The sequence below is a fragment of the Zingiber officinale genome, chromosome 2B (genome assembly GCF_018446385.1).
Source record: "Zingiber officinale cultivar Zhangliang chromosome 2B, Zo_v1.1, whole genome shotgun sequence".
Lineage (NCBI taxonomy): Eukaryota > Viridiplantae > Streptophyta > Magnoliopsida > Zingiberales > Zingiberaceae > Zingiber > Zingiber officinale.
In genome coordinates this window covers 95,255,646-95,281,035 of record NC_055989.1, presented here as the reverse complement: position 1 = coordinate 95,281,035, position 25,390 = coordinate 95,255,646, and the positions used below count along the sequence as shown (strand labels likewise).

The 25,390-nt window shown below is 33.0% G+C and overlaps 1 protein-coding gene and 1 long non-coding RNA gene across 6 annotated transcripts; both read left to right on the top strand.

The window, feature by feature from the left end:
* The first annotated feature begins 4,350 nt into the window (after nucleotides 1-4,350).
* LOC122046428 (serine/threonine protein phosphatase 2A 57 kDa regulatory subunit B' theta isoform-like) lies at nucleotides 4,351-15,806 on the top strand. Of its 5 annotated transcripts, none has more exons than XM_042607119.1 (5): nucleotides 4,354-4,506; nucleotides 4,687-4,853; nucleotides 4,987-6,381; nucleotides 14,981-15,291; nucleotides 15,453-15,806. In XM_042607119.1, exons 3-5 carry the CDS (start codon nucleotides 5,185-5,187, stop codon nucleotides 15,478-15,480), a joined length of 1,536 nt encoding a protein of 511 aa, XP_042463053.1. In that variant the 5' UTR covers nucleotides 4,354-4,506; nucleotides 4,687-4,853; nucleotides 4,987-5,184; the 3' UTR covers nucleotides 15,481-15,806. The 5 variants fall into 5 exon arrangements, 4 of the variants coding, with proteins under 4 accessions (XP_042463052.1, XP_042463053.1, XP_042463050.1 ...); XR_006130293.1 differs by lacking the exon at nucleotides 15,453-15,806 and adding an exon at nucleotides 14,336-14,436 and having other exon boundaries at nucleotides 4,358-4,506; nucleotides 4,677-4,853; nucleotides 14,981-15,198; XM_042607116.1 differs by having other exon boundaries at nucleotides 4,359-4,506; nucleotides 4,677-4,853.
* Nucleotides 15,807-17,568: 1,762 nt separating this feature from the next.
* Nucleotides 17,569-23,590, top strand: LOC122046427. Its single transcript, XR_006130292.1, has 5 exons — nucleotides 17,569-17,761; nucleotides 18,744-18,876; nucleotides 18,981-19,065; nucleotides 21,510-21,641; nucleotides 23,190-23,590. It is a non-coding gene; the product is annotated as an uncharacterized LOC122046427 (long non-coding RNA).
* The last annotated feature ends 1,800 nt before the right edge of the window (nucleotides 23,591-25,390 follow it).

Genomic DNA, 25,390 nt, shown 5'->3' with positions numbered 1-25,390 from the left:
CTTACTAGACCATGATATAAGTTATTAAAAATGTATATATATTCTCCTCTATTTATATCCTTTGAGATGACCTTGGATAAACCTCACCTAATTGTTTTGTTTATTTGTAGCTATTCAATTTTGTCTAGTCGATTGAAATATTAACCACAAGATTCTTATCTATTAGGGTATCCACATTACTCCATTAATGGGATGTTATAACATTCTTATCGGTGTTAAAACCAATATGAAGGGGTGTTATAAGACCCCTTCACATGAACTTGAACATGTTCATGATCTTAAACGTGTTTAAGATGGCACCCCATGAGTGAATTTTTTATAATTTTATTTATTAAAAAAATATATAATTAAAAAATTAAAAAATAAATAAAATGAGTAAATAATAAATAATGAGTGTATTTTTTAATAATAATATTATCTATTTTTTTTAAAGGTAATAATTTGATTTTTGTACATATTTTTTCTAACGGTTTGGGTTTATATTTTGTATTATTTTATTTATTTATAATTTATTTTTTATTTAATTCAAATTAAATTAAAAAAATTTTAAAATGTGTAACAGCTAGTTAACGGCTATTATTAAAAATAATAATAATAATTTTAATATTTTAAAATATATTTATTTAATATGATATAATTTTAAGATGATTGATCTGTGGGACGCATAAATAATGAGTGTTAATGTTAAAAGAAATATGATTGAAAGAGATATATTATTATAATGAGTATATGACAGTAGACCTCATACTTTTTGATGAGATGATGAGTATTATAATGGGAATAGGTTATGGATACTCTTAGTTGCCATCTTTAGTCAACTCATATTCATTCTAGTTGACTCAACATCCATCAATCAACTCAGATTCAAATATATCTTTTAGTAGTTTGCAATTCTAATGAATTGAAAAACACTTTCAATCGACTCAAAGTTTGTTAGTTAAATCAAGTGGATAAGATTCATTCAAACAATCTAATCTTCAAATTTCAAAAAATTAGCTAGTCAGACTCAAGTTGATAGGAGTCGTTTGCCTTGTGCTATACCCTTCAACTTCTAAAGCACCATGAGCTTTAACCGGTTGAAGTCTCCTCCCCTATCATTTTGATTAGTTCACTTAATACCTCATTGACATCATGAAAGACACATCTACAGTTGTTTTAAATGAACTCCTTCTCAATGAGATCTTAGTCGACATTAGTGACGAGATGATATAATCGCAATGAAAGAAGATGATTAAAGATCTATTGAAAATATTAAGCTTGCAAAACTACATCAACATATGTGATGTCTATGGCAAAATGCTATTTCTTTTAATACGACAATGGAGGTTTGCATTGTGCTCAACGAGCATCTAAGTAAAGAAAAAGTGAACTTTCAATGAGAATGCCTGACTCACAAAGGAGCTCAAGTCAAATCAGACCGACTCAATCGAGTTTGGGTCAAGTAAGCTAACTCATGGCCGAACTTGAGTCGATCTCAATTCTTGTTCATTTGACACAACAATTGCAATTGTTAGTGTCAGCCCAAGAGCCAATCATGTGATGATTGATATGAGACTTTTGTATATTTTAGTATCGACAAACGTCATCTGTAATAAAGTCAATTATAAAGTCATTCATTGGGTATGCAATGGTTATGCGGAGAGATGTGAGTGATGTAGACGAAATTTGTCCCTTCTATATAGCGGAAGTAATGTTTGTGGATCCCTTGATTAAGTAGAACTACTAAAATGCATGACTATGCTCAAATAAGTCGATATGAGATATTAACTTTAATTATTTAGTTAAGCATACTTAGAGATCAAGAAACAATAGATTGATGAGAGAATATATGATCTATGTCTCGTAAATCAATCTAAATGTCATGAACAAAAGGACTAAGTTATATAATAAAATAGTCATTGATAGGTTAAGTCGATCGAGATTACAACATTTTTGTAATTTGAGTAGTTATGATGTATTATTAGATGACACTCATTGTTTGTATCTCTAAAATGAGATTTTAGAGTCATCGCTAACATTACGAGAACTATTAGATCACACACACAGAGCACATCAATTTTAAGTTTATTTTATTTTAGTATGACTAAAATAAAGTTGGCCTAATTATTGAGTTCAAAATTTTTTTCGGATCTTAAACTTGTTAGATTAATGGGTTAATCTAATTGGATCTTAAACATATTGGCTTAATTGATTAATCCAATATGAGTTTGAGTTTTTCTTTTTAGTTTATTTCAAACATGCCCAAACCAAATGAAGCCCATGTTTTATTAATGAGTTGTAATTTGGAGACCATCTTAGGTGTTAACTCTAATTATTAATGAATTGTAATTTGGAAACCATCTTAGGTGTTAACTCTAAAAGTTAAGGTTTGTGAGATATATTTTGGAGACTCCAATTGCGCTCGTAAGACAAGCGACGACTGTGCTCGTGTGGATACTATACATGCACGAACATATTGATCTCGCTTGGTCGGATCAACTCTTCAGCTTCGCAAAGATTCTGCACATCTAAGAGGTAACATTCCAAACCAATAATGTAATTAAAATTCATATAGATCTATGGTGAATTTCATTTTTGCTTGTGTGGATACCATTGACAGAAAGTCTCCCTCTTTAGTGAAGAGGCAAAGAGAACATCCTTTAGAAAGTCCTAATCCCTTCTTCGCTCCCTTATAAGGTAATGATGGCACATTAAGAGTCTTTTTAGTCGTCGTTGCTAGAGACCTTCACCGAAGTCTTTAACGTGGCTCAACACAACAACTGCCTAGTCAATAACTGCAAGATATGCTAACATCCGACCTGATAAAGAGCCGACCCAATAACAATCTACTCAATAGGAGCTGATCTGACACACTTCGACTTATCGAAAGAGCTCGACCATGGATACATTAAGGAGTCAATCCATCCCCTGATCGAATCAATTGTAGCAAAATGTAATTATATTCACCTAAGGTGCTCCACAGCCTATTTCCAGGTTATGTAAAAGGAAGTAAATTATAGACTCAAATTATAATTCTAGATCAAATCATGTGTCAAAAGACTATTCGCTTGCCCCCAACGTCTCTGTCAACCCGTCCATAGGCCAATATGGAGGAGGTAAATCATGGATGACTATTAACAATTAGTGCAAGTGGCAAGACATGGGGGGAGGCATGCTTGAATACGTCGAGTTTCGATCTCAAGTCCTCATGTGGCAACACTACATGTGTTAACCACCGTATCCCACCGAGAGGACATTCCAGATCAAATCAAGTAGCTAGGGAAAGAGGGGCGAAGTGAAAAATTAGAGTTTATAATGTTCTGTTTGGGTTGGAATTAATCACGTAAACTAATTTAAATAGTAAGTCTATTATAATAATGTTACGTTGTAGGTCAATTATAATTAAGACAAGCGACGACTGTGCTCGTGTGGATACTATACATACGCGAACATATTGATCTCGCTTGGTCGGATCAACTCTTCAGATTCGCAAAGGTTCTACGCATCTAAAAAGTAGCATTCCAAACCAACGATGTAATTAAAATTCGTATAGATCTTTGGTGAATTTCTTTTTCGCTCGTGTGGATGTCATTGACAGAAAGTACCCCTCTTTGGTGAAGAGGAAAAAAGAACATCCTTTAGAAAGTCCGGATCCCTTCTTTGCTCCCTCCCTATATAAGGTAATGATGACAACATTAAAAGTCTTTTTAGTCGTTGTTGCTAGAGACTTTCACCGAAGTCTTTAACATGGCTCAACCCGACAATTGCTTACTCAATAACCACAAGATACGTTAACATCCAACCTAATAAAGAGCCGAGACAATAACAACTGACTCGATAGGAGCGGATTTGACGCACTCCGACCTATCAAAAGAACTCAACCATGAATATATTAAGGAGTCAATCCATCCTCTGATCAAATCAATTGTAGTAAAATATGATTATAAAAAGAGGACGAAATTATAGAGTTAACATCCATCCTCTTATTCTCAGGTTATATAAAGAGAGGTAAATTATAAAGTTAACTTATAATTCCAAATCGAATCAAATAGTTAGGGAAAGGAGGACGAAATGAAAAACTATAGTTTATACTATTTTATTTGGGTTGGAATGAATCATGTAAACTAATTTAAGTAGTAAGTCTATTATAATAATGTAGTAGGTCTATTATAATAAAATGTAATCAATCTAATAATTTTTAATATTTTTAATGCATATATATAACAATTTGCATCCACTTTTCATGGTTCGTTTTGCCCGGTCCAATAGCCACACTACACATTTCGGATTTGAATTTAATGGACTTTCTTTTATCGAACCGGGTTTTTGGTGATCCGTTCCCAAATCTCAAATCCCAACCGGCTGAATTAAACTATTTGGCATTAGAAAACGAGTGAAAGGCGCAAGAATGCGAGGACAGGGGTCTTCCTCTCGCTCGCTCGCTCGCTCGTAATGGGAGGTAAGAGGTAGAGAGGCCGATCGAGAGGCGAGTGCGCGAGATCCCTCTTTCGTCTTCCAAAAAAGAAGGTATCTTTTCTCTTTGTCCCTTTCTCTCCCTCGCTCCCTTCCTCCCTCTCTGAAATTGTGGCTTTCGATATGGTAGAAGTTCGTCTTTTAATCATTTCTCCTCTTTGACTTTTGTCCTCAATGCGTCGTCGCTTTAATCCCCGCTTCAAAGCTCGACCTTGACCTCTCAGGATCCCGCAGATCATTTTGATCCTGTTCGGGCAGCCCATCAAATTTGGGAGCGGGGAGTGCAAATATGCGCTGCTGATTGAGTGGAGCTTTGGGATCGATCTCGGTGCTACCGGCGCTTTTTTTTTTTTTTTTTTTTTTTTTGCAGAGATAACGACCAGCTGGAACAGGCTTTTTTGGTGCGTTTTTCTTTTCTTTTTTTTTCCTTTTGTTTTGATCTGCTCTAGATAGGATCTTTGCTTGTGTGATTGCTCCTTTTGATTATCGATGTTCCTGCAATTTGCTTTAAGTGAAAAGTTTTTTTTTTCTCAGGATTGTGGAACTTGTCTAGGAATTTCTCAAACATCTCACTAGATATCAAATGGAAAAGGAAAAGGACGAACTATGAGGCTAAAGGCAGTTTCTGCAGGCTCAGACAACCATTATTTATAAGACCTCTGCCATTGAAGATACATCTTTAAGACCTCAGACTCTTGTTTTTTTTTTCTCCTTAATATTTCTCCATCAAGCATGATTAAGCAGATACTAAACCGGCTCCCACGGAAACCGTCAAAAGCATCTGATAATTCAGTTGGTGGACCCATTCCTCCGTCTTCTTCTTCAAGCAGCTCTAGGAGTGGAGATTTGCAAGGCAGTAGGATCACTAGCCTTAACAGTCAGACCCCTCCCGGTTCAAATCCTGGGCTAAATCATCTAAACAAATATTCTCCAACAATTAATTCGAGATTGAATGGAAGCTATGTCCCAGTATATGAAGCTTTGCCAAGTTTTAAGGATGTTCAACATTCTGAGAGGCAGAATTTGTTCATCAGAAAGTTGGACTTGTGTTGTGATGTATTTGATTTCACTGACCCAACAAAGAACTTGAAAGAGAAAGACATAAAACGACAGACTTTATTGGAACTTGTCGACTATGTGACTTCAGCAAGTGGCAAATTTCCAGAAAATGTCATGGAAGAGACAACCAAGATGGTATCTCTCAACTTGTTCAGAAACCTAACTATTCCACCTCGAGAGCACATGGTTTTGGAAAAAATTGATGCGGAAGAGGAAGAACCTGTAATGGATCCAGCATGGAATCATTTGCAGATTGTTTATGAGTTTTTTCTACGGTTTGTTGCATCGCCAGAGACTGATGCTAAGTTGGCAAAAAGGTATATAGATCATTCCTTTGTTCTTAGGCTCCTTGACCTATTTGATTCTGAAGATCCTAGAGAGAGGGAGTACTTAAAGACAATACTTCACCGTATCTATGGAAAATTTATGGTCCATCGACCCTTCATCAGAAAAGCTATAAACAATATATTTTATCGGTTTATCTTTGAGACGGAGAAACACAATGGGATCGCTGAGCTATTGGAGATTTTGGGAAGCATCATCAGTGGGTTTGCATTACCATTAAAAGAAGAACATAAATTATTCCTTGTAAGGGCCCTGATCCCACTTCACAAACCAAGGTGCATCGCAATGTACCATCAGCAGTTATCATATTGCGTAACTCAATTTATCGAGAAGGATTGCAAACTTGCTGATACTGTTATAAGGGGCTTATTGAAATACTGGCCTATTACAAACAGTACAAAAGAAGTCATGTTCTTGGGAGAGTTAGAAGAGGTCCTGGAAGCAACACAGCCTGCAGATTTTCAACGTTGTATGGTTCCACTGTTTCACAAGATTTCTCGATGTTTGAACAGTTCTCATTTTCAGGTAGCAATTCCCTCAATTCAATTCTAAATTTGTCATGTTACGTCCTGGACAGATTCATTTATAATTCTGTGCTTCTGAAAATTTCTGATGCAACTTTTGTTTCACTATTTATTTTTCAGGCTTTGTAATGGCAATTAGCTTTTAGTAAACATAGACCTTTTAATCCTTGTAGATTCTTCTAGGTTGTCATCATGTCACACTATCACATGTGTAAGTTCATCCATATCAAATAAGTGAACTTCATTAGATAAGAAATGTGCCTGCCAGCAAAAGAGATCCCTCGGTTGAAAAACCATTTTATTGTTAAACTAGATCAATGTTCTTACGATGGTAAGTAGTTAAAGTGCAGTATGGCAATATATCATGACAGTGAAGTCTCTCACTAGAGTGTCACCTAATTGGAAGTGCAAATTTCCTTTCATATCGAAAATTGTTAACCTCATCTATAACTTTTGAAGGTCAAAGAAGGGTAAACTATTTTGTCTTGTCATAAAAACGTGTCTTTGAATCAATCTATCTGCTTTTATAAAGGGTTCTTGCTGCTCGTTACTAAAATCTATGATTGAAGACTTGTGGAAATGCACCATATTGCCCTTTTTTGTTAATTAGTCCGTGTTACATTTACTCCACGGTTGAATTAACTATCCACAAAGAATTTGCTTAGTACCTCATTTTCATCTCTTGTAGAATATCTCAAAAGATACTAAATTGCAAATAATAGTGTTTACAAGAAGTCAGAATAGATAGTTCAATAATTTTTGTGACTAAATTAATGGTTGTATGGATGCATCAATGATTTCAACTTATATCCATACACATTGAGGTAGTGTATACAAAGCCATGTTATTGATCAATGTGGCTTTAGGCACACCTTTGTTTCCCTTGAATAAATTGGTCACCATGCCTTTAATCCGTATATTGACCTTGGACATGCATATAACTATTGTTTGGTAACGTTGTAATTTCTCTTTGTTTTATTATTTAAAAATTGAAATTTGTTCAAGGATTTTTTCCCTACTAGGCATAAGGATAAACCATGAACTTCACATGGATAACTGCTCTAAGTGACTACTCAAGGGTTAAATTGTTGATAATCCAAGTTGAAACAGCATCTATGTTAGTACACGGGCAAGCTTTTTATCATTGCAAATTCATTAGGCACAACTAGGCGTCTATAGATTATAGGGTTTTCCTGCATGATATAGACCATTGATAGTCGCAAAAATGTATGATCTGGGCTATAAACAAGTTAAGTTTAGTCAAGTCGAGTTCAACCATATTCAAGCTTGTTTATGAAAAGATAGTAGCAAGCTCGAGTCAGGCTCTAAGTTATGTAGCACATTGGATGGATAATGATGTGATCCTCACCTAGAGGAAAGTTGTCGATTCCCATCCAGAGAAACAGAAATTATAGATTGTATTAACTCAAAACTTGATCAATACATGGGATCCTATCTCCTTTTCATAGTTTGAGGACACGACCTATTCTTTATAAAATAATATACTTTTCTAACAAAATTCTAATTTTTCTAATAAAAACCTAACATACTTTTCTAAAAAAAATAAACAACTTTTTTTTAAAAGTTCAAATTAATTATAAAAATTAATGACTCAAACAACTTTTACTAAATTAAATTCTCGACTGTGTTATTCTCCATAATCGAAAAGAATTTGGCTCCGTGAAGTGGGAAGGTGGAATAGTTGTGAAGTGAAGGTGCCTTTTTTGGCTGAATCATATGAATGTGGTTTATTTCTTCAAACATTATCTTTTTAATGTCAATATGTTTTTTTTTGTTGAGTGGGAAGGTAGAATAGTTGTGAAGTGGAGGCGCCTTTTTAGCTGAATATGACAGTTGTTGGTTTATTTATTTAATCATTGTCTTTTTGATGTCAATATGGTTCTCTGTTTGCATTACTAAGTTTAGTCATATTGCAAAGGGCATTTTTATGTTTGTTTATCAAAAAAGTTCTTCGAGCTTGATTCAAGCTCTAGCATAGTCCATTTACATACCCATATGTTTAGTTTAGTAAAGGCAGACTATGAGTTAATATATGAAATTTGAAACATTTTATGAAATATGAATTTACTAAACTTGTTATGAATAATTTAATTTAAATAAATTCATGTTAATTTATTAATAGACTTGTTTGTGAGTTTGAATCATATGAATTAAGAATAGTTATTAACTTTTATCTAGCCTACATTATTTTTAATAGTTAAACAATGTTTTCTATAAAGTAAATTTTTATGGATGTACTTTTTCTCAAACAATAACAATGACCAAGCCTTATCCTATTAAATGGGGATAGCTATATGGGTCCTCTTACACCATTGAGCTTTATCCCCTACTATATCACCATCTATATTTAAATAAATTTATTATATTTTATCATTGCTAACTAAGATTTTTTTAATCTTCTTCCTCATTTAATGTGTGTATTTGTCATAGTTTCACATTGCCTAATTGGAGTATTTATTTGTCGTCTAAGTACTTTTAAACACGTCTCTTAGAGTTTTCTATTAATAGGAGCAACCCTAATTTTCTCTTTAATATTTTAATTTCTTATTTGTCCATCTCATGTATACGCTGCATATCTATCTTAATATTCTCGTCTCTGCGACTCTTATTTTCTCCATGTGAGCTCAAATCATAGCCCAACATTTAATTCCATACAATATAGTATGTCTAATTGTCGTTTTGTAGAACTTTCCTTTAAATTTTACAGATACCTTACAATCACTAAGAACACCTAGCACTTTCCTCCATTTCAACCATCTTACTTATTTTTTGTGTAAGACATCTCTCTCAACCCTCTATCTTTTTGTAAAAATGATTTTAAATACTTAAACCTCTAAGTAATTCGTCATCTTCTATCGTAACAATTTCCTTACTATGTTTAATGTTATTAAATTTAAATTTTATATACTATATCTTTACTCTTCTAAGCCTAAAACCTTTTATTTGCATTGTTTTCTACTAAAATTCAAGTTTAACATTTAGTTCTTCACGTGTCTCATCTACCAAAATATCATGTGGAATGGTAATGTGTCTTTGATGTGTCTAATGAGTTCGTTCATGATTAGGATAAAAAGATAGATACTTAAAGATGATTCTTGATGTAATACTATCTTTATAGAAAACACTTTAGTTAATTTGCCTAAAGTGTTCACTCTTATCATTACATCCTTATACATATCCTTAATTGTTTCAATATGCACTACACTAATACCTTTCTTTTCTATAATTCTCCATATAATTTTAAGATTCTATTACAAGTTTTTTTACATCAACGAATACCTTGTATAAGTCTTGCTTTTTTTCTCTATACTTTTCAATTAGTCGTCTTGAAGATATATAGCTTTTATTATCAACCTCTTAAGGATGAATCCAATTTGATTTTCGATCACCCTCTTTTATTTTTATAAAAGGGAATTAGAGTACTTACCCTCCATTAAAAAGATATGTTTTTTCGTTTTCAATATGAAGTTGAATAACTTGATAAATCATTCAATATTTGTTTCTCTAGGCACTTTTATACCTCTATTGAAATATCATCTGGTTCAATTACTTTTCCATTTTGCATCCCATTTAAAAGTATATTCTACTTTTGAAGTTTGAATTTTCAAATAAAAATTTAAATTTCTATACTCTTTTGACCTACTTAAGTTAGTACCTAAATCTTCATTAAAAATTTGATGAAAATATTTCTTTCATCGTTCTTTTATTTTTTTCACCATTCACTAGTATCATATTGCTTTCATCTTTAATTCATTTTATTTGGATAAAATCTTTTCTTGATTTAGCTATTCTATAGATGCCCCTTTCTTTTGTATCCAACCGTTGATATAAGCATTCAAAAGTTTCATTCTTAGATTCACTCATTGCTTTCTTGATCTCTTTCTTGGTTGTTGCATACTTTTTTTTAAAAAAAAATATTCTTATAAGTGTACAATAACTTATAGGCTGTTCATTTTTTTCATTACTTTCTTCTCTACTTTCTTGTTTTACAACCAAAATTCTTTATTTGATGGAGCACGTTTTTTCGACTTACTAAGTATGCTCTTAGTCACCATTATTAAATTTAATGACATCTTATCCGATGCCATATTCAAGTTGCCCTGTATTTCTTCTAATACTTACTCTTATCCTATATCTTGTTTCTCATCCTTTAACTTCCACCACTTGATTCCTATGCTTGAGGTGCATATCTAACACTACAAAACTATATTGGATAATCAAGTTTTCTTTTAGGATGACCTTGCAATCTCTATAAATTTTTTTATCCTTTTTCCTATCCATAAGAGGAACCATGCGAATCCATTAATAGAGAAATACTACATCCTATACATATAGCACCATGAGTAAGAACCATGTGAGACTAAACTCATATAACAATCAATTAATAATTCTATCAATTCTAATTGAAACAAGTGTCTGTCTAAGAATTTTTTAAAAATAGCCCTGTAATTTCAGCAGATGGGTGCCTCTATGAGGCATCACCTACTACTAATAGATTTTGAACTAAATTATAAACATTCTTAATCACTAAAACCAATTCAGTTATATTCTCTTTCTAGGTGAAGTTCTCCCATGAACAAGCAATAATAGATTGAACCAATAGGTCCTGATTCAAGATAACTACATAGGTGGTATATTTATAGGATCAACTGGAACTCTGTAAAATTGGTTAATCCATAGGATTTGTGTCACTCAAGAGATCTGAGTACTAGGAATCTTTCCAAATGCGATTCAGTATACATTATATATCTTGAAACCAAAGAATTTTGGGGTGGCTTTGTGGGATGGAATCAACTGATAAAGAGCAATAATGTCGCAAAGACGCATTATGGTACAATGAAGTTGTAATTCACTGTGTCATTGCAGATGCCGCATTTGATTGTTTGATCATTTTTTGCATTTTAAAAACACAATTTTGAATATTTCTCCCTTCTCTTTTTAGTCAAATGTTAATTGCAATGATTAAATACTGAAGGCATTTTATATGTATTGCCTAGACCTTTGTATACTTGGATTAGCTGGTAATGACGCTGGTTGCAACAACTCACAATCTAACTGATAACTTTGTCAAATCTGCAGACAGGAGAGACAAAGGAGAATGAATTAACCTATGCATAGAGGGGATGAATGACAACAATATAGTTTATTAGGACGGTTTATATGGCAATTTGTTCATTTTGCTTTCTATCTGCCAACTTTCTACCCAAGTGAACAAGGTTATTAACAGAAGCTTTGCATTATCCCCTATGTCTATCTTCTCTATTAATCAGGGAATAAATTTGTAAACTTTCTTCCTCACTTAAATTTCTATCTTCCTATCCCTATCTATCTCCCTTTGTTTCTGGTAAAGAAGGACCACATGTTGAATCCTCATCTCATTTGGCAGAAGCAGACATTCTATTGACCCCACTTATTTGCTCTGCTATGGCTGCCCTAAAATGGTGCATACTCGTTGCCTTTATAAATTATTTCACCTATATTATTGAAGGCAGTTTAGATGTGATCTATGGCCCTTTAGCACCTAGGAATGCTTAGTAATGATGCTGGCTGCGACAAGTTGAAATCCAACTAACTAATAAGTGTTCCTTTTAAGGGATATCTTTTTTTTTCCTAACTTCAGCAATTGATGTTTATATCAGTTGATCTAGTCATCTATATTCACTAAAATTGAACTTGAAATGTCAGTTTGTTGATGAAATTTTCAATGAATTAGCATACAAAGTTTGATACAGTGTTTCTGCCTTCTTATATTAGTTCTAATTTTTATCCTCTATTGATTCTTTTTAATGTTAGTGTGCCATAGTAGTCTCTTTGATGTATTTTAACCTTATGATCAAGGAAATCAGTGAACAATAGATAATTCTGGTAAAGTATATCAAACTTCAGAAAAGATATTGAAGTTTAGTTGAGTAAATCGATCTGAGCGGTGTTTGTTTTCTTATTTAACCATCAAAAATAGTATGGCCTTTACTTTATTTTTTGGTTTTACATAATACTACTAAACTGTCCTCCAATTTTATATAAAATTTTCACTGTCATCAATTAATGCTCAGCATGATTGATCATTTTTGGGCTTTTAAAACTTGGAAACTTGAGTCCGAACCAGGCGTCATGAGTGCACCTAAATATTTCTAAGTTGACTTTTGAGGATAAATTACTAATATGTAGACTATGCATTAAAGAGTCTAGTGATATAGGTTAGGGAATTTAACATTAACTCTATTTTCCCATCCACATCTACTATGTCCCATTTGCTTTTTGATTATGATGATTTCATAATTCCATTGTTTGTGAACTTAGGTAATGTTTGGCAGGATGAAATGGAGTGGGTCCAAAATGAAGTGGAACGGTCCATTCCATTCCTTTGCTTGGCTATACTAATTGAATTGTATAAAAAATAGAATGATAATGTATGTTTACTCTAGATCATTCAATTCCTTGGTCATATTAATTGAATGGTATAAAAAAGTGAATGATAAACTATGTTTAACTTATTTGGTTCTTCTAATTCTTCTGGCCAATTTAACTTTCTTTGTTTGGTCTGCTCAACTGCCTTAGTTGGTTTGGCTAGCATAACCAGCCCAGCCAACTTGATTCTTTTGGTCTGCCTCGCTTATCTCGCTCCAATCATCCAAGCCGCCCTCTTTAACTATAGAACTGAATCATTTCCTTGTATCTGAAAAGAACTTCCAAATTAATAGGAATGAGATCTGAATGAATCATCACTTCATTCCCTCCATTCCACATCTTAAACATGGAATCATTTTTTTTAATTACCATTTCACTCTAAATTACCCATTTCAACATTGGAATGGAATGGTGCAAGGAATGAACCATTCCCTTTCTATTTCATTCCACCCTACCAAATATCATCTTACTGAATTTGCTGCCTGACATTAAAGCTTCTTTATCTGGTTATTTCCTTTGTTTTTAATGGTAAACATGCTCATGCCCCCCTTTCTCTGTTGCACCCTCATATTGTTTATAATAATCAAGAGTGGGGTTATCTTTCATGTTGCCTGTCTGATCCAAATATTTAGTTAGTCAAAGCTGTGAGTTTGTTGTTCTAACTGGTTTGCTGCATTAAAGTCATTTTTTAAAAACAACCTTCCTGTCTCAAATATTCCTCGTGTATTTGTCACACCTTTTCTGCATTCGACATCTAGAATCATAGAATTGAAGCAAGTGTATTCTATTGGTACAGAATAGCTGGACTCTGTTGCTTTTGGTGTCACTCCTTTGATTTCCATGCGCTTGCTCATTGTCATATGGTTGGAACTTGGAAGTTCCAAATTCTGTTATTAAGTAGGTCCACAAGCTACCCATATGATTTAATAGAGATGTATACCACAGTATTTCAAAAATCTTCTTGTCCAAGTAAATCACCTGCAAGTGTTTCTTAGTTTCTGAAGATTAGTACCATCCCAAGGCTAAAGCACAAATAAATGATGCACTGTAATTTTTTCAGTTTTACTTCTGAAGATTGGATACTTGGCATGGCATAGCCATGTTTTAGGTGTCAGTTTATCATCATGAAAGAAGACACGTTCTAAGTTTCGATGTTCAGTTTTGAGGAATCTATGTTGTTACTCATGGAAGTTGGCTTTGTTGTGAATGATTGAACTTCTTTTGTGGATCCTTCATATCTCTGCATTTTGTCGGGTATCTGCACTGTCAATGTCACAAGTATCCATATATATCCTCTAGTTTGGATCATACTGTTTCTCTTGCACATGGAATTTGTTGCGTATTTACAATATATATTATATTAGATGTCACTGAGTCAGATACTATTGCTACATGAAATCTTTGGTTGTTACTCAACTAATTGATATTTCTCTTACAAAACAGTTTATATTTAGAAAGGCTTGCATTTGTTTTTTTTATGATAAATCTCAAATGCTGATGATTTTTTAATCATTTGGAGGGATCAGTGGAAGGGGCAGCATTTGAAGTTTCAAATTCAACTTGTGTAAATGCTTGAATTGTGCAGATCTTTATAGTGAATTTGATCCATATCCATTCTTAAGTTAACGTAAGTATGCATCACAATGGATTGCTATTGGCATGCATTGGCCAATTCTGTTCATTGCCCAATTCTTGCAACTATGAAATTGATTGACATGCCTATCGCCATAGATCAGCAAGCATCCTATTTTTTGGTTTTGATATAGAAAATCTGAAGCAACTGTTACTTATTTCTGTGTGGAATTGCTATTTCCTAGCTTATTTTCTCAACGGAGATGCTTCAAGTACCAATAGATTTGGCGATTCTAGCTTCTGCATTTTTCTTGCTCTGTACTTCTTCAAGCCAATGATTGAACCTAAAAGATGCAATGTGTTATTCAAGAATGATTGATCTTTTTAACAACTCTTTGAGAATGATGGATCTTTTTCATAAAGTAGTTTTTGTTCCATCATCATATCTGCCTTGCCTAGCTTTTGGTAGATTGATTTCTGCTTGCAATTTGCCCTAGGTACAATCTTATAAAATAGTTGAACAAAGTTTGGCGGGATATATATTTTTTTTCACCTGATTTTGATCCAATATTTTTTATATAATCTTCTGTTGTTTTTAGGTGGCAGAAAGAGCATTGTTCCTTTGGAATAATGATCACATCGAGAACTTGATCAAACAAAATAGCAAGGTCATACTGCCCATCATCTTTCCTGCATTGGAGAGAAACTCAAAGAGACACTGGAATCAAGCTGTTCAAAGTCTCACCCTCAACATTCGCAAGATTTTCTCTGATCATGATCCTGATCTAGTAGCCGAGTGCTTGAAGAAGTTTGAGGAGGATGAGGCGAAAAACAAGGAAATTATTTCAAAACGCGAAGACACATGGAAGCGCCTTGAAGCTGTTGCTGCTTCAAATGCTGCAAAGAAGGGGTAATCCCTCCCCGCATTGTACAACATCAAATTTCCTCTAGTCGATATCATTCTTATGTGGTAGCTCAGCATACTTACTCAAACATGGTTATGAATCTTGATATTGATGTCCACGATTGTTAGCTCACCCAACTACTTCCTGATTTTCTCGTTTTGCCCAGTCCTTCGGGATCTAAAGTACAGGGTTAAACTGTTCATAAGAGGCATTGGAGAAAGAGGGGAAAGAAAAAAAAAGATGCAGCAGTGTCTGAAATGTAGAATCTGGGAGTCAATTGTTACTGGAGGAAGAGCCGGAACGATTAAATTTGAGGGTGATGTTATGCAAATTTGCAGGGGACTATTTTATCACTTGCTTTCTTCTGCGTCGGTCACTTGTTTAGTGATTTTATTTAAGCAGTTTTTATTTCTTGTGAATGGAACGAGGGTTACGGTTCTCGAATGAATTTGATACCATATTATTTTCTGTGGTTATGTAGCATGCTTAACTCATGATTGGATTTAAGGTTGCTCTACTATTTGTCGATGTTATTAACATTATCAAAGGATCATGGTCATGGATAGGATCAATCTCAATGAGATGTATGTTTGATTCTTATCATCTCAAGTTATCCTTTACAAATTGAAACCAGTGTCAAGAATGTCGAGTCACTTCACTGCAGAGAGACACCAGACATGGCAATACGAGTCTCTCTTAGCTGAAGACACTGAACACCATGTCCAAGTGGCAAATGCTCTCTAAGTGTTGCCGCAAGGCATAGACGAAAACACTAGGCCTTATTTTCAAGCTTTGTCAATTCATCTATGCATTTCCTTTTAGAAAATTCCTTTGCAAAACACTAGACCTTGAATTTTGTCATTAACTTGTATAATCCCCTTCGAGATGAATCAACTAAAGATGTTCCTTGTCTTGGAACAATCCTCTAATCAATTTATGATGTATCCACAACTATTTGAAAGGAATAATCTAATGGCATTTTTAGTTGATTCTTGACTTGATGAAGTCATTATCATCCTCGAAATGAATGCCTTTATAAGCAAATTATCTCACTAATTCTAGAAATATGCATTTTGATAGCACTAGTCGAGATTAAGGTAGCATAGCATCGCTTACTATTCTTGCATTATTGAGAGAAAAAAAAAATCATACACTAGTAGGACGAATAATAATACGATAAATATTCAAATTCATTTCACAAATGAACCTATAATCAAATAGAAATAGTAAAAAAAATCTCTAATAGAACATGTGTAGTAAAAAAAAATTCTCTAATAAAATAATGGCTATGAATAGATGCTCGATCATAATGTTTCGTTACTTAGTTAATTAAATTATTAGTAATTAATTATATATTTAATAATTAATTAGATTGTTAAGACATATTTAGTCTTTTATTTATTTTTGTTATTTGATTTTATTATTTAAGTTTTTAGAATTAGAATTTAAAATATTTAACCATTCCATTTTAATTTTTATCTTTAATTTTTTTATATAAGTTTCTTATAATTATAATAATTTAAAACTTATAGTCTATTTAAATTTTGCAAGTGGAATGCTAGAATGAACGGCCACACATGATACATTTTGTAATTCATAAAATTATACATACTTTCTTTTCAATTACGAAAGCCAATTTCTTTTTTATTTTTTATGATATAATATTTTTGAATTGAAAATCAATATATTTATAAGCATTTGATAAAAAAATATTGGCTACTGTTTTTTTATATGATAAAATCTTAAATAAAAAGATTATTAGATATGGTGAAAAATTTAAGTTTGTTATTTCATTTTAATTTAACTTTTCTATATTATTATAATGAATGAAAAATTAAAAGATTCAAAATTTTAAAACTAAATATATATTTTTTAGGTTTTCAGTTAGATTTTTAATTTTGTAATTACAATATATAAAAATTTTTAAATGGCATTGGTTTTTTTAAAAAATATATATATAAATTTGATTCAAATTCAACTGAATTAAATATTAAATTTTACAATTATGATCCTGCTTAAATGATATTTCCAAAACGAATTAAAATAGTACAAAATACAAATATATATTTTAATTTAATTAAATAAAATTTGATTTTATTAGTGTAAACTATATTAATTTGTTAACAGTGGAGCTAGTTTTTTTTAATTTCTTTTTAAAAGTTAAAATATGAAACAAAAATTGTGTTTGAAATTATTTTTTTTAATTTTTAATAAATTGATTTAAACCGTACTCAATTTAAATCTATTTTATTTCAGCTAAATCACAGTGTTTGGGCCATCGAGCTGCCATTTTAGAGAAACTTTAGTTAGGTTTTATTTCCCTTCTCGTTCGTTTCTGAAGTCGCAAGCAGCCCGCAGCCGCCCCGGCCTCACTCCTCCTGTCTGCGCCAATCCGCTGTTGGTCACCGCCCATCTCCCGCCTGCAGAGACCACCTGCTATCTTCCATCGCTGGCAGAAGCCGGCCATAGTGCTCGGTAAGCTCTTCTTCTTCTTCTTCTTCTTCTTCTTCTCTTTCGATTTTTGTTTTTTTTTTGTTCTTTTTCCTTCGGTGCCGGTGCCGTTTCGTATGCCGGTCGGCGGACGGAACGATAACCCGTGCTCGGCACTTCAAACTATAAAAGGCTACAATGATGACTGGATGGCTGAAGCATTACAGACTCAGCAAATCTTATTATGAATTGCTCATTAAAAGTCAAATGTCGAGAAACAAGTACTAGTGAGAAATCTGATCATAAGAATGAATTTTTCAAACACAAAAGTTTTTCGCACCTTGAAATCTAACATCTAACAATTTCTGGATTGCAAATGGTTGGCCATTGTATCCCTATGAGGTTGAGCTGTTCCTGCATAATGTGCAGTTTGAGTATCTAAAAACTGCTTTCGATCAAGATTTTCCACAATACCTGCTTGCGCTTATTGATATTAGCATATTATAACTAGATTATAAATTTAAACGGGAAGGTAGTAAATTATTACTGCTGTCGCTGTGAGTTAGACTGTAACTTATTATAACTTGCTACAAAATAAGGTGAAGTAGATAGTACACTAACTTAGAGTAAAACTATAACTGCTTAATACTCCTAATTATTATTATGGTAATTATTATTATGTTGTAGATGCCAAGTAATGACTTTGCACCAAGATCCATTTAATGAGAGTTAACACTTTGAAGTAGAGAATGTAAATCATAATACTTTGTATTCTTGCTAACAAATCTCACCCACCATGCTGAAATTAGATGATTCTATTGTATTCACACTATACTAATATACAATTATATACTTCAAGATTAAAATAACATTTTCAAAACAATTCTTCAATAACATTGTCAGTTTGTTGCCAATAACTTCTTCATTCTCACATCAAAAATCTTACAATTAATAAAAAAGTTACAATCCCAATTATAAACGATAAGGTTTAATCAACCAATAGTTTAGCATGTAAGGACTTGTTTAGGGTAGAGGAGCGAAGCACCCGCTTACACTGAGAAGGATCTGATGGGCTCGAACAAGACGATGAGCAAAGGTGGTGGCGTGATTGCTTCTCCTTGCGCACAACTCCGGGCCACCTACCATGACTGCTTTAATCGGTAGTTCTCTTCTCTTTATCCCCCACTTCAATTCCTCTCTCTATATTCAACAAACGCCTTATCTCAAGTAACAATGTTGCCGCTTTGATTCTGTGGAATTGCAGGTGGTATTCGGAGAAGTTTTCAAAGGGTCAATGGGACAAAGAGGAGTGCATCGCCGAGTGGGACAAATATAGAGCTTGTCTCGAGGTAACTCTCTCTTTCTTTATTGCATTCGCGTATATGTTGGTTTAGGAGTAGACCCTCTGATTATGTTAGTATCTAGAACCCTATCTCTTCTAATCAACCTTAAAAAGATTTTTTATTTTCTTAGTAATGCCAGATTCTTTCAGTGATTTCATAGTTATTATAGTGTTTACATAACAAATTATAAAAGTCTGCCAATTATTCAATCTGAAATCCTACCAATTATCAAAGTTTGAGGTTGAATTAGGGCTAATTTAGCTCATCTGAGTTGAATATAGTTCAGTCCAAAGGTAAAACGTAATTGATTCACTTCATCCCCGAGACAGGAGGTTCAATTTGAATTGGTTCAATCTTGGTTGAGTTCACCAAATTCAGTGTCCTAATTGAGTTCACTCTATTTGGGGGGCAATTTTGTTGAGATGGAGTTGGATTGGGCAGTCCTCTAACTTTCTTGAGCTAGTGTAAATGGAATAAGTTAGGCTTGAATTCATTGGGGAGGAATCTTTGGCTTAGCTTGGACCACAATGAGATAGGATGCAGGTCTCTTCCTTTATCCATCCTTTTGCTAGACTCTACCTAAGTTACCACTTCTTGAAAAGTTACAAACAAAATGTCCTCTCAATGATGAGAGGACTCTCAGTGACTAAAAAGACAGAAAAAAATGTCCTTTCAATGATGAGAGGACTCTCTTGTTCATAGGCCTTTTGATAGCACCGTCTAGTGCTCTTTCACCATAGGTAGTCTTTTTGTAGGCTCTGCTCCACTGTCACAAATAAAAGGCTTTAGAAACATGTCCTTTTAATAATGAGAGGATCCCCTTTTCATGGACCTTAAGGGGTGAACACCTTCCGATGCACCTTTCTTGCATGTAGACATAACCCAATTACATGAAACATGATTAAAGAGACAAAACTGAAAGTGACACAATATAACTCAAATACACAAATGGATTGACACGAAGTGACCAATTTATGAAGATAATTTGTTTTTTAAACTTTTCTGATATAACTTTAGTTTTTAGAGAGTGCAATTAATCAGACACATTATTTTAAAAAGGGCAACCTGATGCACCAACCTCTCACCAATGCGGGATTTTAGAGAAGGGTCTATTGTACGTAACCTTATCTTGCTTTGCAAGAGATTATTTTCGAGACTCGAACCGTGACCTCTAGGTCATATGACATCAACTTTACCGTTGCGTCAAGACTTCCCTAAATACATTATTTTCAAAAATTATATATATATATATATATATATATATATATATAGGGATGATATGGTGCTCGACTCATCGCTGTCTCCACGAGTGTGACGACTTGGGGCGCCTATATATATATGATACAACTCATTTTTTACACAATTAACATGATAATATGTGAATTCTCACGCCTACATAATGACTCAGCTAGCACAGTGTGTAATCTAGGTCTTATGTATAGGCATTTTACAGTGTTTGGGTTTCGGAAAGAATCCACCCATATTAGGAATTTGAGTAGTTAGATCAAAACATGGTGACAGAGAGTTGTGATTGTTCCTTCAATTTGGGCATATTAGAGGTATTGCAAAAGAGCACCAGGACACAATATTTTCAAGGAAAAAAAAATCCTTAAAGAGTTTTTTTTAAAAAAATTCTTGAACAGTTTGTGTACAAGAAGGCCTGTTCCTTGTGGAGTTAGATTTTTTGTTTGGTCATCATGTGTCTTGACTTTTTTTTCTGAAGTAATAAATTTGTGATTTAATGGAAGAAAACATATTCACATCAACATAACACATGTTATAAAGAAAGTGTCGATCAGAAAGTTGAAGGAAGCAGTAAAATATTTAGATGGAAGAAGTTTGATGTTTGTGCAAGAAATTGAAAGATGTAACAGTGAAATTGAATTAGCAGAGAATTTTGCAATTTTTCTATTGGTACAGCATGATGAAGTTGACTCTGGCTGGTCACTTGATTGTACAGTGATGGATGGTCTTGACCTTTTTGGTGGATTATGAGCAAAATGTTGTTTGCTATTCAAAAGCAAATCGTCCTAGAGATGCAAAGTATTATTAACTATTGCAATTTTTTTTTTTTTTTTAAAAATATATAGTTTATAGTGCTCAAAGGAGTTTTCCACGATCAATCTAAATGGGTTAGCAGAAAAAAACATATCTGATCTGAACTTAAAACCCAAACCCCCTAAACAAAATATAAATGTACACCCAAACATGAGCTAATCTGAATCAAAAAATCAGGTTATGCTTTTTTATAAATATATTTTGGGCTTTCAATTTAGTTTTTTTGATACCTGAATCAATTCTACTCAGTTTGGATTTTAGGAAAGCTTCGATCTGACCCAATCCGGCCCTTGTTCAATGGCTACATCTGGCATCCTCCTCATTTAAGCCTCATCTTCAGATTTCTTTAATGTATTTATTAGCTGATTATTGGCTTTTTAAATCATATGCAGCAATATTTGGATGACAAACACCTGAGGCATGCTCTCTTGGAAGCGGATTCCTCTCCTTACTTTGTTAAAGATGGTGCAGGATCGTCTAATAGTGTGAACACTTGAGCACATTGATTACATTGTGTTCAAAAGGTACTTATTTTCAATTTTGCATTTGGTATATTATCAATGAGATTGCGCAATTAGATCACAATTTTGCTTTTGGTAATTAGATCATAATCTGAAAATGCATTAATCAAGAACTAGAAGGCTCTAGCTCTTATTTCCTAGTTATTTTCCAATCGAGTCAATTGAAAACTGTGCATTTTACTTGCAAGTAACAATATAGTTCTAGTTGCAGATTTTATTATTCCAAGCATGAAAATTTTAGGTTGAAACACTTCATTTTTCATTTTAAGTCAGAAGAATCCTCTTGAAGATAGATATTTCTTCCATTTCTTTATAAAATAAATTTGTCATAATTTTGTACTCATTTCTACCTTTTGAATATTTACTTTCATGTTATCTAACATGGTTTTTGTGTCTATCACTATTGGTAACAAACAATTTGCACTAATTTTGTTTTGGCATAAACACACAATTATTTTATCACTTTGCCGACCCAATCATATGTGACTACTTAGCTTTAATCAATTTCGATTGAAAGATATACTATAAAATCTAAACTAGCTTAAGAATGTAGAAAAGTATCTGAAAACTAAACTGTTCCATAAGAAAATCCGACGCAAGTATGTTATTTGCTCGCAGTTGTAGTAATTTCATAATTGATTATAAAAGTCTCCTATTTAGGTTGATTTGGCTCAAACCTTGGAAGTGTAGCCAGATGAGTGGAAAAAGAATCAAATAATCTGTCAGACTAGATTGGGGGTTTGTTGATCTCATCTGAATTGACTGTGGTCCAACTGTGGCAGTTCATAGTTAGGTCCACTTTGTTCAAGGTGGATGCAGTTCAATACAAAGCAATTCAGGTTTGATTGAGTTCGCTCCACTTGAATGCAATTTGACCGAGATGCACAAGATGGTTTGCGGTGAACTCTAACTTCTTTGGATTGAATATACTCGGGTTCAATTCAACAACGAAGGTGTGTTGAGGTAGCTTTGCAGGGGTCAAGATTGCAGTGTTAGCTTAGCTTAGTTCGAATGGGATGGGAGTATAGATCTCATTTATCCTTTTTCTATTCTCTTAGAGCTACTAAAGGCTGCCAAAAATTCTATGGTAAAGCTCTTGGAAGATTGTTAAAGTTGCTTAAAGGATTGGAGCACTCCCCTAGTAGGGGCCTCTTGGGTGAGCATTTTCTGCACTTCTGCAACTCGTCGACCCATGGTTGCCCTCGCGCTCTGTTGTAGTTTGTTGCAGTTGATTTGCTTGTCTTCCCACTGTAGCTCCTCATGTATAGCTTTAACCCGTATTATCTTTAAACATTTATGTTGCCCCTGGGACATAGCGCAGACGGTGGGTGTATGCCATCTTTGGCATAATGATCAGGGGTCGATTTTTACCCCACCATGCACATAACACCTATATACTTGTATTTATCTTTCTCCATATTCGTGGAATAGGTATTAATGGGGCCGTTAAGGTAGCAGATTTATTTTTTTAAAATATTTATGTGTAAGTACATGTTAGAGTGTTTTTCATATGTATCAATAGTCATCAACATCTTTTAATTGTTGGTGCAGGAATAACTGGCTAAATCTGAGTGACTTCTACGGAGATAACCAAAATAATAATGGAATCTTCAAGACAGTGCGATTATGATCTCCCGAGTTCTCTTAATCTTCACAAGTATTATATGACTACTTACTGGAATGATTCTCTTGTGATCTAGTGGTCGCCGCAGCGGTAAATAACCGACAAGCTTTGCTAAACACCAGACAGACCCCAAAGTGGCTCCTTTCATTGCTAAGATAGAGAAAATTAAAATTTAGATCGTAAAATTATTGATCATATATCTTTTTTAATTCTTTAATTATAAATAAATAATATATGACATGAGGTGCAATATTCTCAAGTTTTTAAATTTTCATTTGGTGTTGAATATTTTTCATTTCAAATTTATGGATTCATGCTAGTTGATAAATTTTTATGGGTAAAAATCAAAAGAGCGCTTTTTTACCGAGTAATCAAAGAAGCATATTGTGTTGATTTTTTATCAAAAGACATCATACTACCTTGTAAAATAATACAAATACTCTTCTACACATTGCATGCTTCTGACAAACACATCTCTAATCTAAATCTTGATTTGGGATCGTGTTGGAGCAAGTATTTTATCAGTTGTTATATAATTATAGTAACTATTAAATTGTAACTGTCACAATTATAATAATTATAGTAGTTATGCAATCGTAGCTAGTATAATTATACAATTATTATTATTATAGCTGTTATAATTTTATAATTACTATACTAATTATAGTAGATATATAATTGCAGTTGCTATAATATTGAAAATAATTTTAAAAAAGAGGACTAAAGTTCTTTTGAACTTTCAAAAAGGTTTTAAACTAAGTTTTTTTATTTAAAATTATATTTGAAAAACTAATTGGATGTGTACATCTTTTTAAGTTTGGGTTGAGAAACTAATTCAATGGGTGTATTTTTTGAGTTCATTTTTAATAAACTAATTCAAATTTGGGTCTATAAATTAATCCGATAGGAGCGTTTCAATTGTCAATGAGTTTTTTTTTATTTCTCCCAAAAGCTAATTTGAATTTTGCCTAATTCTTTCAAATGAAAATCATGAATTCGTTAATAAGCTCTTTGCATAGAAACTAAGAGAGTTTGATGAGAGAATATTTGCATATTAAAAATGTCTAGTTAATAATTTGTCGATCTAATTAATAAAAGATATGACAAGAATAAATATGAAAATCCTTCACCAATATCTTATTTCATCACTCTTAGTAGTAATAGTTATAAAATCGTAGTTGCCATAATTGTATAACAGTTACGATTTTATAGCTATTATAATGGGACTTCGATTCAAGATTTAGACGAGATTTTAAGTGGAAGATATATGTCAAAAGCAAATACTATATCAAAGAATAGTTGGATAATTATACCTAGGGGTGATATATCCTTTGATAAAAAATCAAAGTAAGATGTCATTTTGATGATTCAAAAAATAAGGGGCGCTCTTATGACTTTTGCCCAATTTTAAATTTGACTATGATAGGTGTGACCTTGTTTGGTGTCTCGCCCATGAGACCATCATTGATTTTATACATTAGCTTTGATTTGGAACGAGTGAAGTAAAGACTTGAGTTATTCTTCCACATATACAAATATATTTTTTTTATAATCCAGGTGTCCAAGTCTCATCTAGGTTCTGTCTAATTAATTTTAGAGATAAATGACGTTCCCTTCTGATTCATTTACGAGATAAATCTAGAGCATAATTTATACATACACTAATCCTTTTGTTTGCTCTTGTAAGTGCTTTACCACTACACTTGCAAGGGCTAAACATGTTGCATTCTTATTACCATGCAAAATGTGTTAATTTTGTCAAGTTTTTATTTAACAAATTGTGCTGATGAAATTGAAACAATGGCTGGTCAGGTAAAACATAATTAAGATATTATTCTTAATGCAACTATTACTTGGAATATTTAAATATTTATTTAGATTTTTTTATGAATAATTTTATTGTTTTAGATGATAAATGCTTATTTATATAAATGTCAAAATGACATATTTTAACTTTATTAGAATTATTATTGAAAATGACATTGATACCCATATTGCTGTATTTTTGTTGTTACCTTAGATACAAAGTTGAGAGGGGTGCATGAGACCGTTGTAGACTTTGAGATACTTGCATATATTAGTTTTTATTTATTTATATGAGTGTTTTAACTTTAGGCCTAGCCAAATA

Coding starts and splice junctions, on each gene's coding strand:
- LOC122046428 (XM_042607118.1), top strand. CDS start 5,185: ATGATTAAGCAGATACTAAACCGGCTCCCACGGAAACCGTCAAAAGCA. Junction 6,382..14,980: donor TGAACAGTTCTCATTTTCAG/GTAGCAATTCCC, acceptor TGTTGTTTTTAG/GTGGCAGAAAGAGCATTGTT. Junction 15,292..15,452: donor TCAAATGCTGCAAAGAAGGG/GTAATCCCTCCC, acceptor CGTTTTGCCCAG/TCCTTCGGGATCTAAAGTAC.